Source organism: Phoca vitulina, unplaced genomic scaffold (genome assembly GCF_004348235.1).
Source record: "Phoca vitulina isolate PV1807 unplaced genomic scaffold, GSC_HSeal_1.0 scaffold37, whole genome shotgun sequence".
Taxonomy (NCBI): Eukaryota; Metazoa; Chordata; class Mammalia; order Carnivora; family Phocidae; genus Phoca; species Phoca vitulina.
The window spans coordinates 2,168,049-2,190,850 of record NW_022589740.1 but is presented as its reverse complement, the minus strand read 5'-3'; the positions used below and the strand labels follow the sequence as shown (position 1 = coordinate 2,190,850).

Genomic DNA, 22,802 nt, shown 5'->3' with positions numbered 1-22,802 from the left:
ATAAAGTGCTAATATTTTAATAATATTTCTGATATTAATATAATAATATTCTTAGAATAAAGTAAGCTAGAGAAAATAAAATGTTATTAAGGAAATCGTAAGGAAGAGAAAATACATTTATAGTACTGTCCTGTATTTATTGAAAAAAATCTCTATAAATGGACCTGCAACAAGTCCAACCTGTGTTGTTCAAGGGTCAGCTGTAACTGGTATATATCCTTTAGTATGCTAAACTGTGTTAATAGAGTTATTAATGCTGTGCTGGCTTTGTGTTACTAAAACAAACCCTACCTGGTCATTGTGGTTAGTGGTTATAGTGGTTTTTAATAAAACTGCTGGATTCAATTTTTATATGTTTTGCTATAATCATAAATGAGATTAATCTTCTAGTTCTTTTTTTAGGTGTTATCCTTTTCTGGCTTGGTATCAAGGTTGTACAACTTCATAGAATGAGGTGAAAAGCTTTCTGTCTTTTTTTCTGTGCTATACAGGAAGTCATCTGTTATTTCAGAGTTTAGTTGAATTTGACCATGTAACATCTTTTGGGGTCTTGTGTGGTTTTGTTACTGTTTACTTGTGTTTTGTTTGGTTTTTAGAGTTAAGTTTTAGAATATATTTGTTTTGATTTCTGGAACGGTGGTTGTTACCTTTCTATCTTTTTTAAATCCCGTGTGCTGTTTCTAGCGACTCTCCTTTGCTTCTCTCTTCAGCTTCAGCCTCATGGTCAGATCAGATGTGCCCTGAGGCAGAGCATGGACTTGGTTTCCATATTGGTCAGGGAGCATGACCTTGGAAGTAGAAGTTGATGTTGTCTTTAACTTTATATGTACGGTAGGGGAGTGGCTGAGACTGGTCCTGTTGTAAACATCACACTGATGTTTCTTTCAAACTTCTTTTCATTTTATTGATTTTGAAATTAGAACTTTTCTGGGACTTTTAAAATGAAGAACTGTTTCTATTTTTGCAGTGGCATTTTCTTTTCAGTGATTGTAGCTGTAGCATTTCTGTCTGGATCCTAATCCAGTCTACTTTTTTCTGTCCAGTGAGTTCCCCAATTTTTGTTAATGGTACTTTTATTACATTACAATGGACATAAAATTTTTAAGTTGTCTTTTGTGGTGACTTACTGAGATTTTGAGGGGCAGATAGAAACTAAGTGTCTTGATCTAATCTGCTCATTTAATGTATCAAACCAGGGCAGGCAAACTTTTTCTTAGGCTTTGTATGGTCTCTTCTGTAGCTACTCAACTTTTTTTTTTAAGGACTATTTTCCTAGAGCACTTTTAGGTTCACATCAGAATTGAGGGGAAGGTATAGAGATTTCTTTTATACTCCCTGTCACCACATATGCACAGCGTCCTGTTATCAACATCCGCCACTAGAGTGGGACATTTATTACAGCTGATGAACCTCCATTGATAAATCACAATTATCCAAAACTCATGGTTTACATTAGGGTTCACTCTTGGTGTGTTGTACATTCTGTGGATTTGGATAAATATATAATGATGTGTGTCCATCATTATAGTGTCATACAGAGTATTTTCGGTGCTCTAAAAATTATCTGTGCTCACCATGTTCTCCCTTCTCTCCTCTCTGACAGCCTGTTTTTACTGTCTCCCTAGTTTTCCATTTCCGGAATGTCATATAGTTGGAATCATATAGTATGTAGCCTTTTCAAATTGGCTTCTTTCACTTAGTAAGATACATGAAAGTTTTCTCGCTTTTTATGCCTTGATATCTTATGTGTTTCTAGTGCTGAATAATACTCCATTGTTTGATGTGCCACAGTTTATTTATCCATTTACTCACTGAAGGACATCTTGGTTGCTTCCAAGTTTTGACAGTTATGAATAAAGATGCTAGAAACATCTCTATGTGTAGGGTTTTGTGTTGACACAGGTTTTCAGTGCTTTTGGGAAAGTACCAAGGAGCATAATTCCTGGATCATCTGGCAAGAGTGTTTAGTTTTATAAAAAAAAACCTGCCTAACTCTCTTCCGAAGTACTGACTGTGCCGTTTTGCATTCCCACCAGCAGTGAATGAGTTTCTGTAGCTCCATATCTTTGTCAGCATTTGATACCAGGTTCCAGATTTTAGCCATTCTAATAGGTGTGTAGTGGTTCTTGTTGTTTTAATTTGTATTTCCGTGATGACATATGATGTAGAGCATCTTTTCGTATGTTTATTTCCTATCTGTATACCCATGGTGAGGTGTCTGTTGAGATTCGGCCCAGTTTTTAATTGAGTACTTTGTATTTCTTGTTGTTGAATTTAAGAGTTCTTTGTATATGTTAGATAACAGTTCTTTATCAAGTATCAGAAAATTCTGTAAGTATATTCTCCCAGCTTGTAGCTTGCATTGTAATCTTCTCATTCTCTTGATGTTATCTTTTGTAATAAGTTTTTCACTTTAATAAAGTCCAGTTTATTATTTCTTTCATGGATTGTGCTTTGGTGTTGTATATAAAAAGTTGTTGGTCATCTAGGTTATCTCCTAGGTCATCTAGGTTTTCTCTGTTATCTTCTAGGAGTTTTATGGTTTTGTGCTTTGCAGTTAGAACTGTGATCCATTTTGACTTAATTTTTGTGAAAGGTGTAATTTTGTTTGTAGATTCCTGATTTTGCTTAAGAATGTTACTGTCTCAGTACCATTTGTTGAAAAGACTATCTGTGGTCCATTGTATTGCCTTTTTCTCTTTGTCAGAGATCAGTTGATTTATGGGAGTCTGTTTCTGGGCTTTCTGTTTTATTTATGTGTTCTTCTGCCAATAACCACACTGTCTTGATTGCTGTAGCTTTACAGTGAGTCTAGACAGTGGGTAGTGTCAGTGCCACAACTTTGTTCTTGTCCTTTAATATTGTATTGGCTCTTCTGGGTCTTTTGCCTCTACACATAAACTTGAGAATTTGTTGATAGCCACAAAATAACTTGCAGGGATTTTGATTGGGATTGCATTGAATCTATACATCAAATTAGGAAGAACTGACATCTGGACAATACTGAGTCTTCCTATCCATGAACATGGACTATCTCCCCATTTATTTAGTTCTTTGATTTCATACATTAATTTTATAGCTTTTCTCAGATAGATCTTGTTCATATTTTGTTGGGTTTATACCTAAGTATTTTATTTTGAGGGATGTTAATGTAAGTGGTATTGTGTTTCTAATTTCAAATTCCGCTTATTCATTATTGGTATGTGGAAAATGGTTGACTTTCGTGTATTTACCCTGTGTCTTGCAACCTTGGTATAATTGTGTATTTGTTCCAGGAAGTTTTTTGTTAATTCTTTCATATCTTCTGCATTGTAGACAGTCATGTCATTTGTAAGCAAAGACAGTTTGATGTCTTCTTTCTCAATCTGTATTACCTTTTATTTCTTTTTATGGTTTACATTTGCAAAGATTTTTAGTATGATGTTGAAAAGAACTAGTGAGAAGAGACGTCCTTGCCTTGTACTAGGTACTCAACTTTGACAGATAGTGCTGAAGCAGCCACAGAGAAAATGTAAACAAATGTGTGTTTCTCTGTTTGAGTAAAACTGTATGCACTGTGAAATTTAAATTTTAAATAGTTTCCATGTATTATGAAACAGTATATTTAATTTGTTTCCTTATTTTGAACTGTTTAAATATATAGAAACCATCTTAGCATACAGGTTTTGCTAAAATAAGCACTGCATCTGATTTTCTTCCTTCTCTTCCTCCCTCCCTCCCTCCCTTCTTTCCATCCATCTATTCATCCATCTCAGATGTCTCCTATCTTCTTTATTTTTCCTGGTTTTTGGAATTCTAGTCTTCCACTCTTTTATTTATTTATTTATTTATATATATATATATATACACACACACACACACACACACACACACACACACACATAATGAAGAAATCTCCTTACTTCCAGTTTTGACTTGGACAACTTGCTTCATGTTTGGCTCAGGCCTTTTTGATTTTTGCATTTTGGAGATTTAAAGGTTTTAAGGTCTTTGTATCCTTTGCTAGGGAGTTCATGGAGCGGGAATGGAGCATAAGTCTTACAAATGAGTTGGAGGGTGGAGAGTGGAAAGCAGAGTAAGAAAAACAAAACAAAAACCAAAAGAAAGTTCATCAAACCCTCACAAAATGTGAAGAGGATAAAAGGGTACAACCTTAGGACAAATTAAATAATAAGATGATGAAATAAGTCTAGTAATTACCATTAATGTCAGTTTACTAAACTTGTTGTTAAAGACATGGATGTTCAGATTTTATTAAGAAACTTAAATCAACTGTGTATTGTTAATAGTAGCCACCTCTGTTGTAGCCTTTTTCATACCAGGAGATTACTAATCTTACTCTTTAAGACAAAAACCATTATTAGTAAGAGAAGGACACTGCATGTATTAAAACGTTAAATTTTTCATAAGACTAAACTTGTATGATTCTGAAAACAGAGATCTAAAAGTATACAAATGAAGTTATATTGGATATATACAGGATAAATTGGCAAATCCTTCATCATTGTGGATGATTTCAATTCATCTCTTCCAATTTATCATGAGATTGAAAGACAAAAGTTAAAAATAAAGGTTTGAACAATGTGCGTATCAAAGTTGACTTAATAGCCTCTTAACCCCAAATTGGAGAATGTGTGTACTTCTCATGAACATACGAAACATTTACAAAAACGAATCATGTGCTAGACTCTAAAATCTCTGTTAAATTTCAGAAGATTAATACATAGAGACCATGTTCTCTGTTCACAATGCAACTAAGTTAGAAATAAAAATACACATAATATAGAGATTAAAAACCATAGATTTGTAAATTAAAAAAGAACTGTTAAGTTACTCATGGGTCAAAGAAGGAACTATTACAGGAAAAAGTACTAAGATTGACTGAATATAAAATTACTGTATATCCAAATTTTTGAGATTTGATTAAAGTGATAGTTTGAGGGGAAGTCATAACCTTAGATGCCTTTGTTAGCAAGGGAAAACCACTGGCAATAAGTAGCTAAGCATTGCCTTAAAAAGTTATGAATCCAAAGAAAGTTGAAGGAAGGCAGTAATACACGGATCAGAAATTAATGAGATGGAAGCTGGAGTTGCAGTGGGGAGAATTTGCATGAGGCCAAGCCTCTGAACAAAGAAGTAAAGGGTATTGAACAGTAGATGTTACAGATGAAAAGAGGAATGTGATTGTAGATAGAGCAGAGATCATAAAGCTTACAAGAAATACTGTGAAAATCTTTATGCTAATAAATAAGAAATTTCTATCTCAAGAAGAAATTGTATTCTGGAATAATCATATTACCACTGGAGGGACTGAGTAGTAGTTGAAAGTTTTTTCACAGAGAAAGCACTGGGCCTAGTTTTTACATGTTCAATGATTTGCCTTTAGGTGCTTTATCCGCCTATAAGGAACTGATCATTGCAAGCTTATACAAACTCCTCCACAGAACGGTGCAGTCAGAGTTTATTCCTAAACTCAGTATTTCTTTTTTTTTTTTAAAGATTTTATTTATTTATTTGTCAGAGAGCGCACAGAAGTAGGGGGAACAGCAGAGGCAGAGGGAGAAGCAGACTTCCCGCTGAGCAGGGAGCGCCATGTGGGGCTCCATCCCAGGACCCTGGGATCATGACCTGAGCCGAAGGCAGCAGCTTAACCGACTGAGCCACCCAGGTGCCCCTAAACTCAGTATTTCTGATTAGTATGACTTTCACCTGTACATGTGACAAAAACAATAGAACAAAGAGTTGAGAGGAGCCAGTCTTGCTTAGGAACATGGGTGAAATCCAATAGGTTTAAAAAAAAAAAAAAAAAAAAGACCAAGTTGTATTTTCTCAGGAATACAAAGAGGAGGAGGTTCCCATTTGAAAATCTTAAATTTAATTTGTGACATTAGTCATTTAAAATAAAATCATGTTTTTCCTTAATAGACTGACGAAAAGAATATGAGAGATGTCAAATCTATTCATAGAAAAAGGTCAAGGCAGACTAGAAATAGAAGGGAACTTCCTTAGCCTGATGAAAGGTATCTGTTTCTTAGTAGTAAAACGTAAGAGTAGTCTCCTAAAATCAGGAAAAAACAAAAGGCCCACTGTCACCACCTCTGTTCAACAGTGTTCTGAAAATCCTGGCCTGTGTGGAAAGGCAGGAAATAGAAATAAAATAATGACACAAAGAAGAAATGTAACACTGCCTCTCTCAAGTGGTATGGTTGTCTCCGTTGAAATCTAAAAGGATCAACAAATTATTCAGAATAATGAGTGTCTCAAGAGAGCAAAATACAAGAACCATATTTAAAAATAATTAATTGTTCTTCTTTATACTAGCAACAACCAAGAAATGTCAGTCAAGAAAAGATACTACTGACAGCAGGAACAAAAATGAATCTAGACATACACGTAAGCTATTTTGAAGTTATGAAACTTTGTCATAAGACATTAAAAAAATGAAATGGAGACACATTATCTTCTTGAATAGGAGGATTCAGGATCAAGAAGATGATTCTCACAAATGATTCAATGTACAGATTCAATGTAATGACACTTACCTTCTCAGCGTGAATTTTGTGAGGAATCTGATGAGCATAATGAAGCCCTCAAAATAGTCAAACATTCCTAAAGAAGAATATAAGGGGCCTTGGCTTATTAGCACTCAAGACTTATTTTAAAGATTTGTAAATTAAGGTGGTATGTTACGGGTTTTGGGATAGACAAATGAACCATGGAGTGGAATACAGAAGCCCAGCAGACACATATAAGTGGGGAGACTGCCACAGGACAGAGGAAGCATTTGCTGGGGATGGCGAAGGCTGACTGCATTTATGAAAGAAAGTGAACTTTTATGATCTTGATGGAGTAAAATTGTTGAACACAAAATGCAGCCCATAAAAGGAAGGGTTTATAAATTCTACCAAATTAAACTTAAGAACATTTGTTCATTAAAAGGTGCTATAAAGAAAGTAGAAAGGAAAGCTACAAACTGGGAAGAAATACTTGAAACACATAGCTGCCAAAGCATTCATTTATATATATATGTGTGTGTATATATATATGCACGCATACATGAATCAACACACACATGCGTGCATGCCGCCTGGGGGTGTGTACGACAGCACAAGAGAGAGTCATGTTTCACACATCTGTCAGATGAGCCACATATTCTTACGCCTGAAACCACCAAGAGTTAGTGAAGAAGTGGATCACCAGGCATATTGACTCACTTCTGATGAGAGTACAAATTGATGTAACTGTTTAGGAAAACAATTTGGTGGTGTCTTACAAAGTTGAACATTCTCATTCCCTAAGACTCGAAAGTTCACTTCTTTAGGAGGCATTTACCTAGAGGATAAGCCCTTTAACACTGTTTTTACTGGACCCATAGTAAAACGTACCCACAGTTTATCCCAATAAACACATAGGGTGGGCATCAAAGGTTCATGAAAATAATAACCTTTCTCTGTGCACTGCATGTGGATACTATGCTCTTTTATTTTTAAAAATACCTGATTTTTTTTTTTTAAGATTTTATTTATTTTTCCGACAGAGAGAGAGACAGCAAGAGAGGGAACACAAGCAGGGGGAGCGGGAGAGGGAGAAGCAGATTCCCCGCTGAGCAGAGCCCGATGCGGGGCTCGACCCCAGGACCCTGGGATCATGACCTGAGCCGAAGGCAGCCGCTTAATGACTGAGCCACCCAGGTGCCCCTAAAAATACCTGATTTTGACCCAATGAATGTATTGCTACTTGGAGTTTGAAACTACACTGTTCTATAGGCATTTTGTGCATGTGTCCTAGGGAAGTTTATACCAGGATATAAGAAAAAGATTTTATAGTAGCAATATTGTTAATAATAAAAAGCTGAAGACAACCACATTTCAGTGACAGGAGAATGGATGAATGTTTTTGTGTATTTGTACAGTTGTACTGTAGGTGGCATTGTGCCTAAATGAGTAACTACAGGTGTAACAACATGGATAAATCTTTGAAACATTGAATTAAAACAATGTATTTTTTATAAAACTAAAAGCATACAAAACAGTATATAGTTTAGAAATGTGTGTATGCTGAAATCACATACAGGCGCACACACAGGAATAAAAGGAGGGTGATAAGCAGAGAAGTCACAGTAGTCATTACTTCTGGGTTTGGGAAGGCCGATGGAAGAGTAGGTGAGGGACACATGGGCAGATAGGGTGTTCTGACACCGTTCTTATGTTGGTAATCTTAAGGAAGTCTGTTATTATGCTTCCTTACATGTGTATGCTACATACATTCTTTATATTTGCCAAATTAGATCAGTTTTTAAAATACTCATCTATCTTGAATTCTGCAAACATTTCTAATGTTATTTCTTGAGTAACTTTCTTCATATTCCACCTTGATTCTTATTTTCAAGAGAAGCCAGAATTCTAGATTTTTTAGAAAAAATCTCCTAGTTTTAAGGTTTTCAAGGGAGAGTAAAAAACCCTTTGAGTGTAAACAAAATTGGTTTTTGGACCAGATTCTGCACATAGGCGTCCAACTTTCCTTGGTTGGTTGGTCCTTCCCCACCAGTTCTTCTGGCGCGGTCAGTTTGCTTTCTGTTGAGCAGGGCTTCCAGGGGCCATTGTGTCCATGGGAGAGGTCTTGTCTGGAGGATGTGAGCGGATGTGGCGGGTGAGGACCCCGCACTGCACTTGTGGGGCTCTTTCATGCACAGATATGCTGACGCCTGTTCATAGAGGCTCAGGATGATTGCTGGTTTTCGAGAATTTTGTGAGCTGGTTGTCACAACCATTGTGGCACCATCAGTAATGGTATGAATCAGAGTATATCCTGCCTGTCTGGTACCACTTTTTCCTCTTGCCCCCTGTTATCTTTGCATTTTCCACACCTGGAGGATCTTTCTCTGGGGTCTCAAGGGCCATGGACTTTCTTCTTGGCCATGGTGACTACTGTGCCCTGCTTGTTTTTAATGAAAGAGTCTGTAAGGAACTTACAGGTATGGGACTCATTTGAAAGCTGTCCTGTGTTATTAAAATAGAGATCAGAAAGAAGTTCTATATTTTATTCAGAGTCACTGAATTCCTTACTTTACTGTTCCTAGCTTCTTAGAAAGGCTCTTCTTAAAAAGTAACTCCAAAATCCTAGAACAAAATTTCGTTCTGTTGCTCTTTTCAAGAACAAAAAGCTCTTTTTGAGATGTTTCGTTCTAAAGGAATGGTGAATTCTCAGATATCTAAAAGGTTAATCATGGTTTCAAGTCCTTTCCCCTTTCAGGTATGGGATGCCTGGGCTGAAAGAAGTAACGGGTTATTTTGAAATCTGAGGCCTGAGCAGGCCATCACAGATGCACAGACATGAAATGATCTAGATCTGCTAAAAGCTGCTGATCCTTAACCTGTCACCCCTTCTCCAGCTGCGTGCTATGCACCTTCCTTCCTGTTTTCACTTGTGACACGGGCAGGCCACTGTTGGGACCCCCATTGTGCAAGTTAGTGATACAGAATGTGGGGGGCAGAAGTGTTACTTCCCTCCTGATGGTCAGCCTTGTCTCATTAGATGGTATTTCATGAAGAGCTACAAAACATTTTAGAATTCTCTCTCAAATAGAAACTCTGAGGGGGCAAGTCTACTTCCTTCTCAAGTTGAGGCCTCAAAGAATTGTTGTCTAATGATAAAGAGATATTTAAAATAGGTTTTCACCAGAATTCTCAGTTGTAGAATCTAATGTGATGTGGATGATTTTTTTGTAAAGGATATTCCTTAGTAATCCTTTAAAATGCTGGGCATTTCCAGCTGAGGCATTTTAATGTTTCAAGACTGGGATGAAAAGAACCAGAAAGGAGACTCAGAAAGATCCACCAGGGTAGAGACCTAAGAAGAAAACAGTTCTCTGAGAGCCAAGTGAAGAAAGTCTCTATCTGGGAGCCTCGATCCCGTGCTGCTGACGTGTCCGGGAGGGTGCGTGGGGAGAGTGGACGGCTGGATTTGGCAGCACCGTTGTCACTGGTCCCTTTACAAGTGTCCTCCTCGAGATGAGTGTCGGGGCTGTGGGCAGCTGCTTCCTGGGCTGGCCGCGATGGAAGAGCTCCATTCCTTGGACGGTTTGGAAGGCCCCTCAGTCAGACTGTTGGGCTTTCTGGTGTAGGTCCAGGTAGAAAAAACGTTATCTGAAACTTACCCTGCTTATGAATGAAAACTTCCCATAATTTGATTTCTTATAAATAAATCATAGATGAGCGTGTTTGGAAGGTTTTTTTCTCAAAAATTTGTATATACCTTTCTTTGAAGCATGAAGTCTGATTTACTGTGGCTTAATAATAGTCTCTGAGGTAAGATGCAGAGCTTTTAAATATGAGTAAGGTATGATAACATTTTACCAAAGCTTAAAAAGTGTATTTGTCACTTCATGCATTTAGTCATTGTATTCTTTTTAATTACATAACACGTGACACTAAGGCCTGTGCTTTGTAAAGGTATAAATCCACTTAAAACTCCCTAGAATCCCATTTTAATATTTAGAGATTCTTGAGTAATGAATGCAAAAGGGCTTGCGTAAATTCCAGATATATCCCTTTTAAGCTTTCCATTTGACTTAGAGACATCTGATACTTATTCACAAAAAGTCAGACATTAGCTCAGCTTATCATTTTCCCAAAGAAGTTGCCATAAGGTATTTATTTTGCTGCAGAAAAGTTAAGTTTATCCATTACCAAAATGTGGTGAGCTTCTATGAATTGTGATGGATTTTTTTAGAGTTTGATAGTTTATCATCGTTACACCATTCAGAGCTTTTTCGGATACTTCATTTGTGTTTTACTTGATTTGAAATAAAGCTTATTGTGAAAATACTTAATTACTGCCACAGTGACTACTGTCACATACAGTTTGAAAGGTTGTGTACTTGTTACATTTTCTTTGCTATCCTCTGATTATTTGACTTTGATTTTAGATGTATTAAGAATTGTTTAGTAAAGAACATTTTTAAGGTTTGCAGAATTGTCAGTCTGCCAGGTTGACCCGAAATGTTTTATGTTCACTGTGCCTTTTTTGTTTGCTTGAAGGTCAAGGAGATTTTTTAAATAAGTGTTAGTTTTGTTAAATTGGATGCATTCCAGCATGTATTTTACATTTCCCCCCCCCCAATTTGATGTAATAAGTAGAAATTGGAAGAGCTCAATTACGGTATGTGAAGGATTGATTGATGAGACACTCAAGTTAACTGTACTTACTAGTTTTCCAAGTGGTAACTTCCAGATCCTGCTTTCCGTTTTCTTTATCCTTTCATCATCCTGAGGGAGAACTGACACAAGTGTTTAGGAGTCCGTTGTTTTCCCTTAGAAATGTTAACATCCCCCGCCTACTGAGTCATAGTTTCGAGTAGAGTTACACTTCCCTTTGCAACTTAGGATCTCTCTCCTTCCCTTTTTGGAATTCTGTTGCTTTTGCTGACTTCCACTGGGTATTAATCACATTATGATTTTGGATGGTGGTGTGTAAATTAGACTGTTTTGCTAAATATAGCCAAAGAAGCGGGCTTATCAACCAGGCTCTGTCACTTACTCTAAAATATTACCCTGGAATATTCTAGAATTTCACTTTCGTTCTTTTTTGAAGGGGAAAAGGGAAATCACTTTCATTCTTTTTTTGGCTTTTTTATGTTCGTTAGCTTTTAATTCCATAAGGCATATCTGAATGTGTGTTTAATGTAAAAAATTAGAACTTCTTTTAGCAGCTTTTCCCCATTCCCTTTCTGTCCAGATAAGTAATTACTGCTAGTGCCCTGATTTAATATTTTAATATTTAATGATTTTAGTATTTTTAGGTCTTTTCTTGGCTTTTACATGAATATGTATATTTGTACATATACATTGATTTAGATTATTTGCAAACACTTATTTGAAAATGACCACATAAACAAGGTGTCTGTTTTTAAGTTTTATTTCTGGAAATTAATACTTTTCTAGGAATTTATCCATTTCATCTAGATTTTCAAATGCATCGGCATGAAGTCATTGGTAAGGTTCTCTTAGTGTCTCTGAAGAGTCAACAGTGGTTGTCTCCTTTCACTCCGGGGCCTGCTTGCTGGCGCCCCCATTCTGTTTTCTTCTTGGATCTGCCTCTCCATAGCTTTATCACTTCTAGTATACATTTCAGAAATCTGTTTTGGGCTTTGTTAGTCCCCTCTCGTTTCTGTTTTATTAATTTCCATCCTGATTTTCATTAATTTTTTTTTTCTTTTACATTTGCTGCTTTCTTTTAAACCCATGACGAGGGATGTTTGGTTCACTGTTTTCTGCCAGTTTGGCTCATGTCAGACCTTCTTACTGTATGTCTGTGTCTCCTCTTCCGTCTTTTCCGTGTTTGTTCCTCCTTACCTGTCTCTGAATGGTTTATAGCTCACTGATTGTCTCATAAGCTGCACCCAATTCGTTACAAACATTGAGTTTTTTATTTCATTTTAAAATACTTTTTGGTTCTTTTAAAAAACTATTGTGTCAGTTTTTATCATTTATGGTTTCATGCTTGGCTTCATGTCTTTATTTGAGAGTCAGCGTTTGAAGATTATGGATCTCAATTTTGCATGGATATTTTCTTAATTTTTTTTTCTACTATATCTTGTTTTCTTGGTTATCCTTTGGCTGGGGGATAGACATTGTATTTGAAAAATTATTCTTGGGAATAGTTTGGAGTCTAGTTTTCTACAGTGTGGAATGTTTTACCACTGCATTTAAAAAAATTGTTTCCTTGTATTATTTGCTATAGACATACCATAATGTATGTAATTATTTCCTTCATTGATGGACATTTAGATAATTTTTAGTTTTTTACTATGACAAACAACAGTGCAGAAAACATCATACATATTATATGATATCTAAGGGAGCCTTAATAAATAGAAATCCTCCTTCTGTCTAAGGTTTGGAATAAATTGAAAAATAAAATAAAGTGTAGAAACGGGCAAAATGTTCTCTTAATCACTGATACTAGCTACGCTGAAGGCTGTGGCTTTAGATGCGCTGATGAGGAGGTTTGCTTATTTGACTGTCCCACCTGGGGCAGCTTCCCCGTCACAGCCACACGGGGTTGGTGCTGGCTGCCTCCTGCCAGCGTGACTCACAGGGCACTTGGCACGGAGGTGTTCTGGGGAGGAAGGAGGGTGTAGCTGAGCTAAGGATAAGCCCATTTATTATTTTTTATATTATCCATTTGAATAAATAATTTGTTGGGGTAGAAGACATTTAGGAGACGTAGTTCTGGGAGCGTGGGACCCATTTCTGTAATGCTGTGTATATTTAGCACCAGGGAGGGAGAGAACATCTGGACGGCCATGTACACTGGACACTTTCCAGTCGGGAAGGTGGCCTTGCTGGAAACCAGCTCTGGAGGCAGGTGGCTGGAGCCTGCACTTCTCCTGGATTGATCCTCACACGTGGAGCCCACTGTCTCTGCTGAGCTACTAAAATGGGGAAGAGACTGCCTTCAGGCCGTCCATATTTGTCTGTCCCCGATTAGCTAGTATTTTTGTTATAATTTTTTAGTTTAATTATTGTATAATGGCCGGAGAGTGGCTGTAACGTTTGTGCTGTGATGACTCTGTTGTTCATTGTGTGTCTGCTTTGTGGATGCTGCTGCTGTGTTATTTTGTGCGTAGTAGGTATTTTATTGCCGCTAGATCTTCGTTGTGGATTTTTCCTTTATTAAGCCTAATAAAGTGCTTCTCTTTTGCCCATTTAATGCTTTTACTCAAATGTTGCCCATGACTTATTAAGATTATGAGATAATTTCTTTGTATTTGACGCTGAGATACACCATACCCATCCTTCAGATTTTTAAAATTTTATTTTCTCCCTTGTTGTAGATTTTCTCTAATGTTCTACTTGTAATTGGGTTTTGCTTTATGATCCATATGGAGTCTTTTCCTTACTAGATGAATACAGCTTCTTTAAATGTATTGATACTTGTGGTGTTAACGTCTGTCATGATTTTCTGTGCCTTCTGATTTTGGTGATTTTACATTTAAAAGATCATATTAAGTATGCTGTATGTTTTTTTTTTTTTTTTTTGGATTCTTTTTGTGGGTTTCTTTTTTAAGATTTATTTATTTTAGTGAAAGAGGAAGAGAGTGAGTGTGCGTGCAGGGGTAGGGGTAGAGGGAGAGGGAGAGAGAATCTCAAGCAGACTCCCCGCTGAGAGTGGAGCCGGTCAACGGGCTCAATCTCATGATCCTTAGATCATGACCTGAGCCAAAATCAAGAGTCGGACGCTTAACCAACTGAACCACCCAGGTGTCCCTCAGCTGGTTATTTTTATTATAACTTTACGTAGTGTATTTGATCCTTTCCTTTGGAAAGTTTTATTGACTTCTTACTATGAGCAGTGACAGAATTGGTATATTTCTAGTTTTAAATTCTTCCCTCCCCATTACCCTGAGCAACATATTTATGGACATGTCTCCTCAGGCAAGGGAAACAAGCAAAAATAAACTATTGGGACTACATCAAAACAAAAAGCTTCTGCACAGCAAGGGAAGCCATTGACAAAACAAAAAGGCAACCTAGTGAATGGGAGAAGATATTTGCAAATGATATATATCTGATATGGAGTTAATATCCAAAATATATAAAGAACTCCTACAACTCAACACCAAAAACCAATCTGATTAGAAAATGGGCAGAGGACCTAAACAGACATTTTTCCAAAGACATGCAGATGGCCAACAGTCACGTGAAAAGATGCTCAACATCACTCACCTGGGAAATGCAAATCCACAATGAGATATCACTTTATACCTATCAGAATGGCTAGTATCAAAGATAAGGAGTAACAAGTTTTGGTCAAGATGAGGTGAAAGAGAAACCCTTGTGCACTGTTGGTGGGAATATAAATCAGTGCAGCCAGTATGGGAAATCGTATGAGGTTCCCCAAAAAATTGAAAATAGAACTACCATATGATCCAGTAAATACTGGGTATTTACCCAAAGAAAACGAAAACACTGGTTTGAAAAGGTATCTGCAGCCCTGTTTATTGCAACATTATTTACAATAGTCAAGATATGGAAACAACCTAATTGTCCACTGATAGATGGATGGATAAAGAAGATGCAGTATGCGCGCGCGCGCGCGCACACACACACACACACACACACACACACACACACACAGTGGAATATTACTCACCCGTAGAAAACAATGAGATCTTCACATTTGCAACAACATGGGTGGACCTAGATGGTATTATGCTAAGTGAAATAAGTCAGACCAGAGAAAGACAAATATCATATGATTTCACTTATATGTGCAATCTAAAAAAAAAAAGAACAAACGAGCAAACAAAAAACCAGATGCTTAAATAGGGAGAGCAAACTGGGATTGTCAGAGGGTTGGGGGGGGGATGAGTAAAATAGATACAGGGGATTAAGAGGTACAAACTTGTAGTTATAAAATCAGTAAGTCATGGAGATGACAGCATAGGGAATAGGCAATAATATAATAATAATGTTGTATGGTAACCAATGGTAACCAGACTTACCTTGGTGAGTGAGCACTGAGTTATGTACAGAATTGTCAAATCACTATGTTATATACCTGATGCTAATATAATATTGTATGTCAGTTATATTTCAATTAAAAAAACCAAATTGTTCCCCTTTACTTTTCTCATCATTTTTTCTTAATGCTATTTCTTTATAATTTTAAATTGATTCATACCTGTGTTACTTGATTTTAAATTGTATCTATAAAAATAAATATAAATTGTATATTTAATTGACCCGTTTATAAAAGATCAGGAAACTAGTACACTTTATTCTCTTGGATTTATCATTTTCATACTACTCCAGTCATAGACGTTTCGGGAAGAGATCTGTTGAGGTATAACTGACATACAGTAAGTGGCATGTATTAGTGTGTACTGTGTGTTGATTTTGACTTTTGAAAACATCACCACAACCAAGATGGTGAACATGTCCATCACCCCCAGAAGTTTCTTCATGGCCCTCAGTGATCCCTTTCCCCTGCCCCTTCCCATCCCCTTCCTGTCCTCAGATAACTACTGAGCTGCTTTCCATCACTGGAGACTAGTTTCCATTTTTAGAGTTTTTAATAAATGGAGTACAGTATGTATTAATTTGCATGTTATCTTTCCGCATATTTTTTTGAGGTTCATTGCTGTTTAGCATGGGTCGGTCAGCAGTTGGTTCCTTTTTATTGCTGAGTAGTGTTCCATCATACGGATGTAGCACATAAAGCTGCTGCAAACATTTGTGTGTTAAGTCTTTCCTACCGTTACACTTGGGTCTTACGGAAAGAGTTAGGGCTCTTACTGCTTCCTCTCTCTGTGTAGTGGGTCAGCATGTTACCCCGCAGGATGGGGAGGTGGTCAGGTTCCCTGTGGATTAGCTGGGTGTCCAGAGCTTGACCTGCAGACCTTGCTCAAATGCAGCTCCTGGTGGGTCGTTGTGGCGTGGGACCTGGGGTTGTGCGTCACAGCAAGCTTCCGAGTCCACAAGCCGTGCTTTGCAAAGCAAGGATAGAGAGCCTGAGAGCTCGTGAAGCCAGGCAGGAGTGGCGTATTTGTTTCCTACCAGGTAAAAGTAAACTACCTCTAGTGTTACGTTTTCATCAGAAATGGAAATAACTACGTGTGTCATGTCAGGCAGCATTTGATGTGCCAAGAGCTCGCTCTTTCTCTCTCATTCATTCATTCATTCATTGTAGTGAACACCTGGAGCAGCAGTTGACAGTGGAATCTTCCAGACAAGGCTGTGGAGTGGGAGTGTGTGGGGGCTTCACCTTGCTTACCCTTCTTTGTGTTTCCCCAGGCAGGCTTTATTTGTTTTGGAATTTTGGTAGGAAAGGGATGCTCAGGTGTTGGCCCTTGTCTAATAACCTGTAGTCATGCACTGGGGACAGTCTGGGTGGGAGGTTTGCGGGGAAGTCTCAAGTCAGAATTCTGTTACAGTCAACGGTACAGTTGACTTGTTCCCCGTTCCCCTGGTTCCCTTGGTTGGACCTGGTGAACTACGCGTTGTTCTAGGTCTCCAGCAGTTAGCAGAACTCAGAGCCAGTGTGCTTGTCAGACTTCTCACAGGGTCTCAGCATTTCCCTTTCTTCAGACTCAGGGTCACAGGTCCTTCCGGAAGGATGGAACGTTGTCTTGCAGAGCCGAGTCCTGGCTCACCGGCTCTGAGTCTGGGCTGTGAGAGCTGGTGATGGGCAGTCATGGTTATGAGCAAGTCCCTGGAGTCAGGCCAGGCCACCTGAGCTCAAATTGTGGTTGCACCAGGCAAGTGATGGCAGCTCCTCTGCCCTGTGTCCCCATCAGCAGTGAAGGTCGTAGTAGTTCTGATGTCAGGCAGGTCGGAGGTTTGCGTAGTATTCGTAGGGTGCTTAGGACAGTGCAGCATAGTAAGCACTTTCTTGTATGTGCTCGATACACAGGCAGCTATATGGAAAATTAAGAAGACGGGTGAATAAGAGGTAGGATTAGAAAAATCGGGTATCTTTTCTCAGATTGCAGAGTGGTCACCCCCTGACTCCTGGGGACAGTGGCTCCCGTTTACAGGCTTGACCCCCACTGTGCTGAGGCGCGAGTGTGTGTTGGCGTCCAGGCTGGCGTCTTGCTCAGGGGGGCAGGAGGGCTTGGATTTTGTTTCTGTGGTTCCTTTGAAACTTGATGATGGGAATGGGAGACGATGCATGAAGGTGAAAAAGTTTGAGTTGGAATTCATGATAATTAGGAATTTATTATAATTTTCAATCTTGATTTTATTTCTGTTCTTTTTGAATGATTTCAATAAGGTCAGACTTCCAGTGTGCTATACGAGCATTTCTTTTGACATATTTCTGTTTTGTATAAGAACACGATTCTTCAGTCAAAGCCATATTTAAAAATCACAACTGACACTAGCATTTTCCCTTAATAATTGAATTTATATTTTCCTGGAAACATCTGAAAACCTCTGTTACATATGATATCTCTCTCAGAGCTGAAAGTAGGCCTGCTCCCTGTTTTCCCTCATTCCTGGTCTCCTGACTCGGGTGTCCCTCCGTCACTGGGGTCCTCCTGCTGACACTGAGGTAGACCAGAGCCTTCCCGTGCAGCTCCTTTAGTTTTTCTTGAAATAGCCAAACTTTAATTGTTTGCTTTTAATTATATTTTTAGGAGCATTTCAAAGGATTATTATCTTCTTTGTCATACCTGGCCTATTTCCTGGTACTAAACTCAAAATAGTATCTGATGCTGTTGGTTGCGTAACCCGCTGAGTGATAATTTCTTCCTTTTGCTGTTGGGAATAGTCTCTGCTCCCAGCGGCTCCCGTGTCATCCAGCCACGCTCTTACCCAACTGCCGTTGTGATATTTCTCAGTTCTCTGAGGCGGATGATCTGCCCTTCTGAAGTGTGTTGTATTAAGTCCACTAAGAGTATTAAGCGCTACCAAGCAGAAAAAATACTGGATGTAAAAACAAGCATATGAGGTAACCGTGAAACTAGCATGTGCTTTGGGATGACTCATCTTTTCCCAAAGAAAATTTGCTAAGAGAGACGTCTTTCAGGGAAATATTAAGAGTACATAAAATTTAAGATTAAAAAACAAATTTTAATTAAAGAAATTTTTTTTCATTTTTTTTTTTTTAATTTTATTATGTTATGTTAGTCACCATACAATACATCATTAGTTTTTGATGTAGTGTTCCACGATCCATTGTTTTCGTATAACACCCAGTGCTCCATGCAGTACGTGCCCTCCTTAATGCCCATCACTGGGCTAACCAATCCCCCTTCCACCTCCCTTCTAAAACCCTGTTTGTTTCTCAGAGTCCATAGTCTCTCATGGTTCATCTCTCCCTCCAATTCCCCCTCCCCATTTTTCCCTTCCTTCTCCTAATGTCCTCCATGTTATTCCTTACGTTCCACAAATAAGTGAAACCATATGATAATTGACTTTCTCTGCTTGACTTATTTCACTTAGCACAATCTCCTCCAGTCCCATGCATGTTGATGTAAAAGTTGGGTATTCATCCTTTCTGATGACCGAGTAATATTCCATCGTATATATGGACCACATCTTCTTTATCCATTCATCTGTTGAAGGGCATCTCGGCTCTTTCCACAGTTTGGCTATTGCAGACATTGCTGCTATGAACATGGCAGTGCATGTGGCCCTTCTTTTCACTACATCTGTGTCTTTGGGGTAAATACCCAGTAGTGCAATTGCTGGGTCATAGGGTAGCTCTATTTTTAAATTTTTGAGGAACCTCCACACTGTTTTCCAAAGTGGCTGTACCAACTTGCATTCCCACCAGCAGTGTAAGAGGGTTCCCCTTTCTCCACAACCTCTCCCAACATTTGTTGTTTCTTTCCCTGTCCATCTTTGGCATTCTGACTGGTGTAAGGTGGTATCTCAATGTGGTTGTGATTTGGATTTCCCTGATGGCTAATGATGATGAACATTTTTTCATGTGTCTGTTAGCCATTTGTATGTCTTCTTCAGAGAAGTGTCTGTTCATCTCTTCTGCCCACTTTTTGACTTGATTATTTGTTTTTTGGGTGTTGAGTTTGAGAAGTTCTTCATAGATTTTGGATACCAGCCCTTTATCTGTAGTGTCATTTGCAAATATCTTCTCCCATTCTGTGGGTTGCCTCTTTGTTTTGTTGACTGTTTCCTTTGCTGTGCAGAAGCTTTTTATCTTGATGAAGTCCCAAAAGTTCATTTTTGCTTTTGTTTCACTAGCTTTTGGAGATGTATCTTGAAAGAAGTTGCTGTGGCCGATGTCAAAGAGATTACTGCCTATGTTCTCCTCTAGGATTTTGATGGATTCCTGTCTCACATTGAGGTCTTTCATCCACTTTGAGTTTATCTTTGTGAATGGTGTTAGAGAATGGTCGAGTTTCATTCTTCTGCATGTGGCTGTCCAATTTTCCCAGCACCATTTATTGAAGAGACTGTCTTTTTTCCATTGCAAGTTTTTTCCTACTTTGCGAAGATTATTTGACCATAGAGTTGAGGGTCCATACCTGGGTTCTCTATTCTGTTCCATTGGTCTATATGTCTGTTTTTGTGCCAGTACCATGCTGTCTTGGTGATCACAGCTTTGTAATACAGCTTGAGATCGGGCAACGTGATGCCCCCAGCTTTGTTTTTCTTTTTCAACATCTCCTTGGAGATTCGGGGTCTTTTCTGATTCCATACAAATTTTAGGATTGTTTGTTCCAGCACTTTGAAAAATGTCATTGGAATTTTGATCGGGATGGCATTGAAGGTATAGATTGCTCTGGGTAGCATAGACATTTTAACAATGTTTATTCTTCCGATCCATGAGCATGGAATATTTTTCCATCTTTTTGTGCCTTCTTCAATTTCTTTCATGAGTGTTTTCTAGTTCCTAGAGTATAGATCCTTTACCTCTTTGGTTAGGTTTATTCTGAGGTATCTTATGGTTTTTGGTGCTATTGTAAATGGAATCGTTTCTTTAATTTCTCTTTTTGCAGTTGCGTTGTTAGTGTATAAGAAAGCAACTGATTTTTGTGTATTGATTTTGTATCCTGCCACATTACTGAATTGCTGGATGAGTTCTAGTAATTTGGGGGTGGAGTCTTTTGGGTTTTCCACATAAAGTATCATGTCGTCTGAGAAAAGAGAGAGTTTGACTTCTTCTTTGCCAATTTGAATACCTTTTATTTCTTTTTGTTGTCTGATTGCTGTCGCTAGGACTTCTAGTACTATGTTGAACAACAGTGGTGAGAGTGGGCACCCTTGACGTGTTCCTGATCTTAAGGGAAAGGCTCTCAGCTTTTCCCCATTGAGGATGATATTCGCTGTGGATTTTTCATAGATGGATTTTATGAGCTTGAGGAATGTTCCCTCTATCCCTATACTCTGGAGAGTTTTAATCAGGAAAGGATGTTGTATTTTATCAAATGCTTTTTCTGCATCAATTGAGAGGACCATATGGTTCTTCTCCCTCCTCTTATTAATGTGTTCTATCACACTGATTTATTTGCGAATGTTGAACCACCCTTGCATCCCGGGGATAAATCCCACTTGGTCGTGGTGGATGATCCTTTTAATGTATTGTTGGATCCTATTAGCTAGGATTTTGTTGAGGATTTTGGAATCCATATTCATCAGGGATATCGGTCTGAAATTCTCCTTTTTGATGGGGTCTTTGCCTGGTTTGGGGATTAAGGTAATGCTGGCCTCATAGAATGAGTTTGGAAGTTTTCCTTCTGTTTCTATTTTTTGAAACAGCTTCAGGAGAATAGGTATTATTTCTTCTTTGAATGTTTGGTAGAATTCCCCAGGGAATCCATCAGGCCCTGGACTCTTGTCTTTTGGGAGGTTTTTGATCACTGCTTCAATCTCGTTACTGGTTATTGGCCTATTCAGGTTGTCAGTTTCTTCCTGTTTCAGTCTTGGCAGCTTATAGGTTTCCAGGAAGGCCTCCATTTCATCCAGATTGCTCAGTTTATTGGCATATAGTTGTTGATATTAATTTGTAATAATTGTTTCTATTTCCTTGGTGTTAGTCGTGATCTCTCCCCTTTCATTCATAATTTTATAAATTTGGGTCCTTTCTCTTTTCTTTTGGATAAGTCTGGCCAGTGGTTTATCGATCTTATTAATTCTTTCAAAGAACCAACTTCTAGTTTTGTTGATCTGATCTACTGTGTTTCTGGTTTCTAATTCATTGATTTCTGCTCTAATTTTAATTATTTCTCTTCTAGTGCATGGCTTAGGCATCATTTGTTGCTTTTTCTCTAGTTCTTTAAGGTGTAGAGTTAGTTGGTGAATTCGGGATTTTTCTATTTTTTTGAGTGATGCTTGGATGGCTATGTATTTCCCCCTTAGGACCGCCTTTGCGGTATCCCATAGGTTTTGGACTGATGTGTTTTCATTCTCATTGATTTCCATGAATTGTTTAAGTTCTTCTTTGATTTCCTGGTTGACCCAAACATTCTTGAGCAGAGTGGTCTTTAGTTTCCAAGTGTTTGAATTTCTGCCAAATTTTTTCTTGTGATTGAGTTCCAGTTTTAGAGCATTGTGGTCTGAGAATATGCAGGGAATAATCTCAATCTTTTGGTATCGGTTGAGACCTGATTTGTGACCCAGTATATGGTCTATTCTGGAGAAAGTTCCATGTGCGCTCGAGAAGAATGAGTATTCTGTTGTTTTAGGGTGGAATGTTCTGTAAATATCTATGAGGTCCATCTGGTCCAATGTATCATTCAAAGCTCTTGTTTCCTTGTTGATTTTCTGCTTAGATGACCTGTCCATTGCTGAGAGTGGAGTATTGAGGTCTCCTACAATTAACGTATTGTTATCAATATGACTCTTTATTTTGGTTAACAGTTGGCTTATGTAGATGGCTGCTCCCATGTTGGGGGCATAGATATTTACGATTGTTAGATCTTCTTGTTGGATAGACCCTTTAAGAATGATATAGTGTCCTTCTGTGTCTCTTATTACAGAATTTAGTTTAAAATCTAATTTGTCTGATACAAGAATTGCTACCCCAGCTTTCTTTTGAGGTCTGCTGGCATGGAAGATGGATCTCCATCCCTTCACTTTCAGTCTGGATGTCTCTTTAGGTTCAAAATGAGTCTCTTGTAGACAGCATATGGATGGGTCCTGTCTTTTTATCCAATCTGCAACCCTGTGCCGTTTTATGGGAGCGTTTAGGCCATTCACGTTGAGAGTGATTATTGAAAGATATGAATTAATTGTCATCATGTTGCCTGTGAAGACGTTGTTTTTATAGATTGTCCCTGTAAATTTCTGTTGTAGATCACTCTTGGGGTCTTTCTCCTTTTATAGAACCCC

General features: G+C 38.2%; 1 protein-coding gene across 8 annotated transcripts in view; it reads left to right on the top strand.

The window, feature by feature from the left end:
• Window positions 1–22,802, top strand: part of AUH (AU RNA binding methylglutaconyl-CoA hydratase) — a 182,609-nt gene that overhangs the window by 39,635 nt on the left and 120,172 nt on the right. For 4 of the 8 annotated variants that reach the window (XM_032427610.1, XM_032427609.1, XM_032427617.1 and 1 more), the window contains exon 5: window positions 6,322–6,393. The exons of the other annotated variants lie outside the window; for them this stretch is intronic. In XM_032427610.1, coding sequence (XP_032283501.1) covers window positions 6,322–6,393 — 72 coding nt within the window. The remainder of the gene's footprint in view (window positions 1–6,321; window positions 6,394–22,802) is intronic. 8 annotated transcript variants of the gene reach the window in all.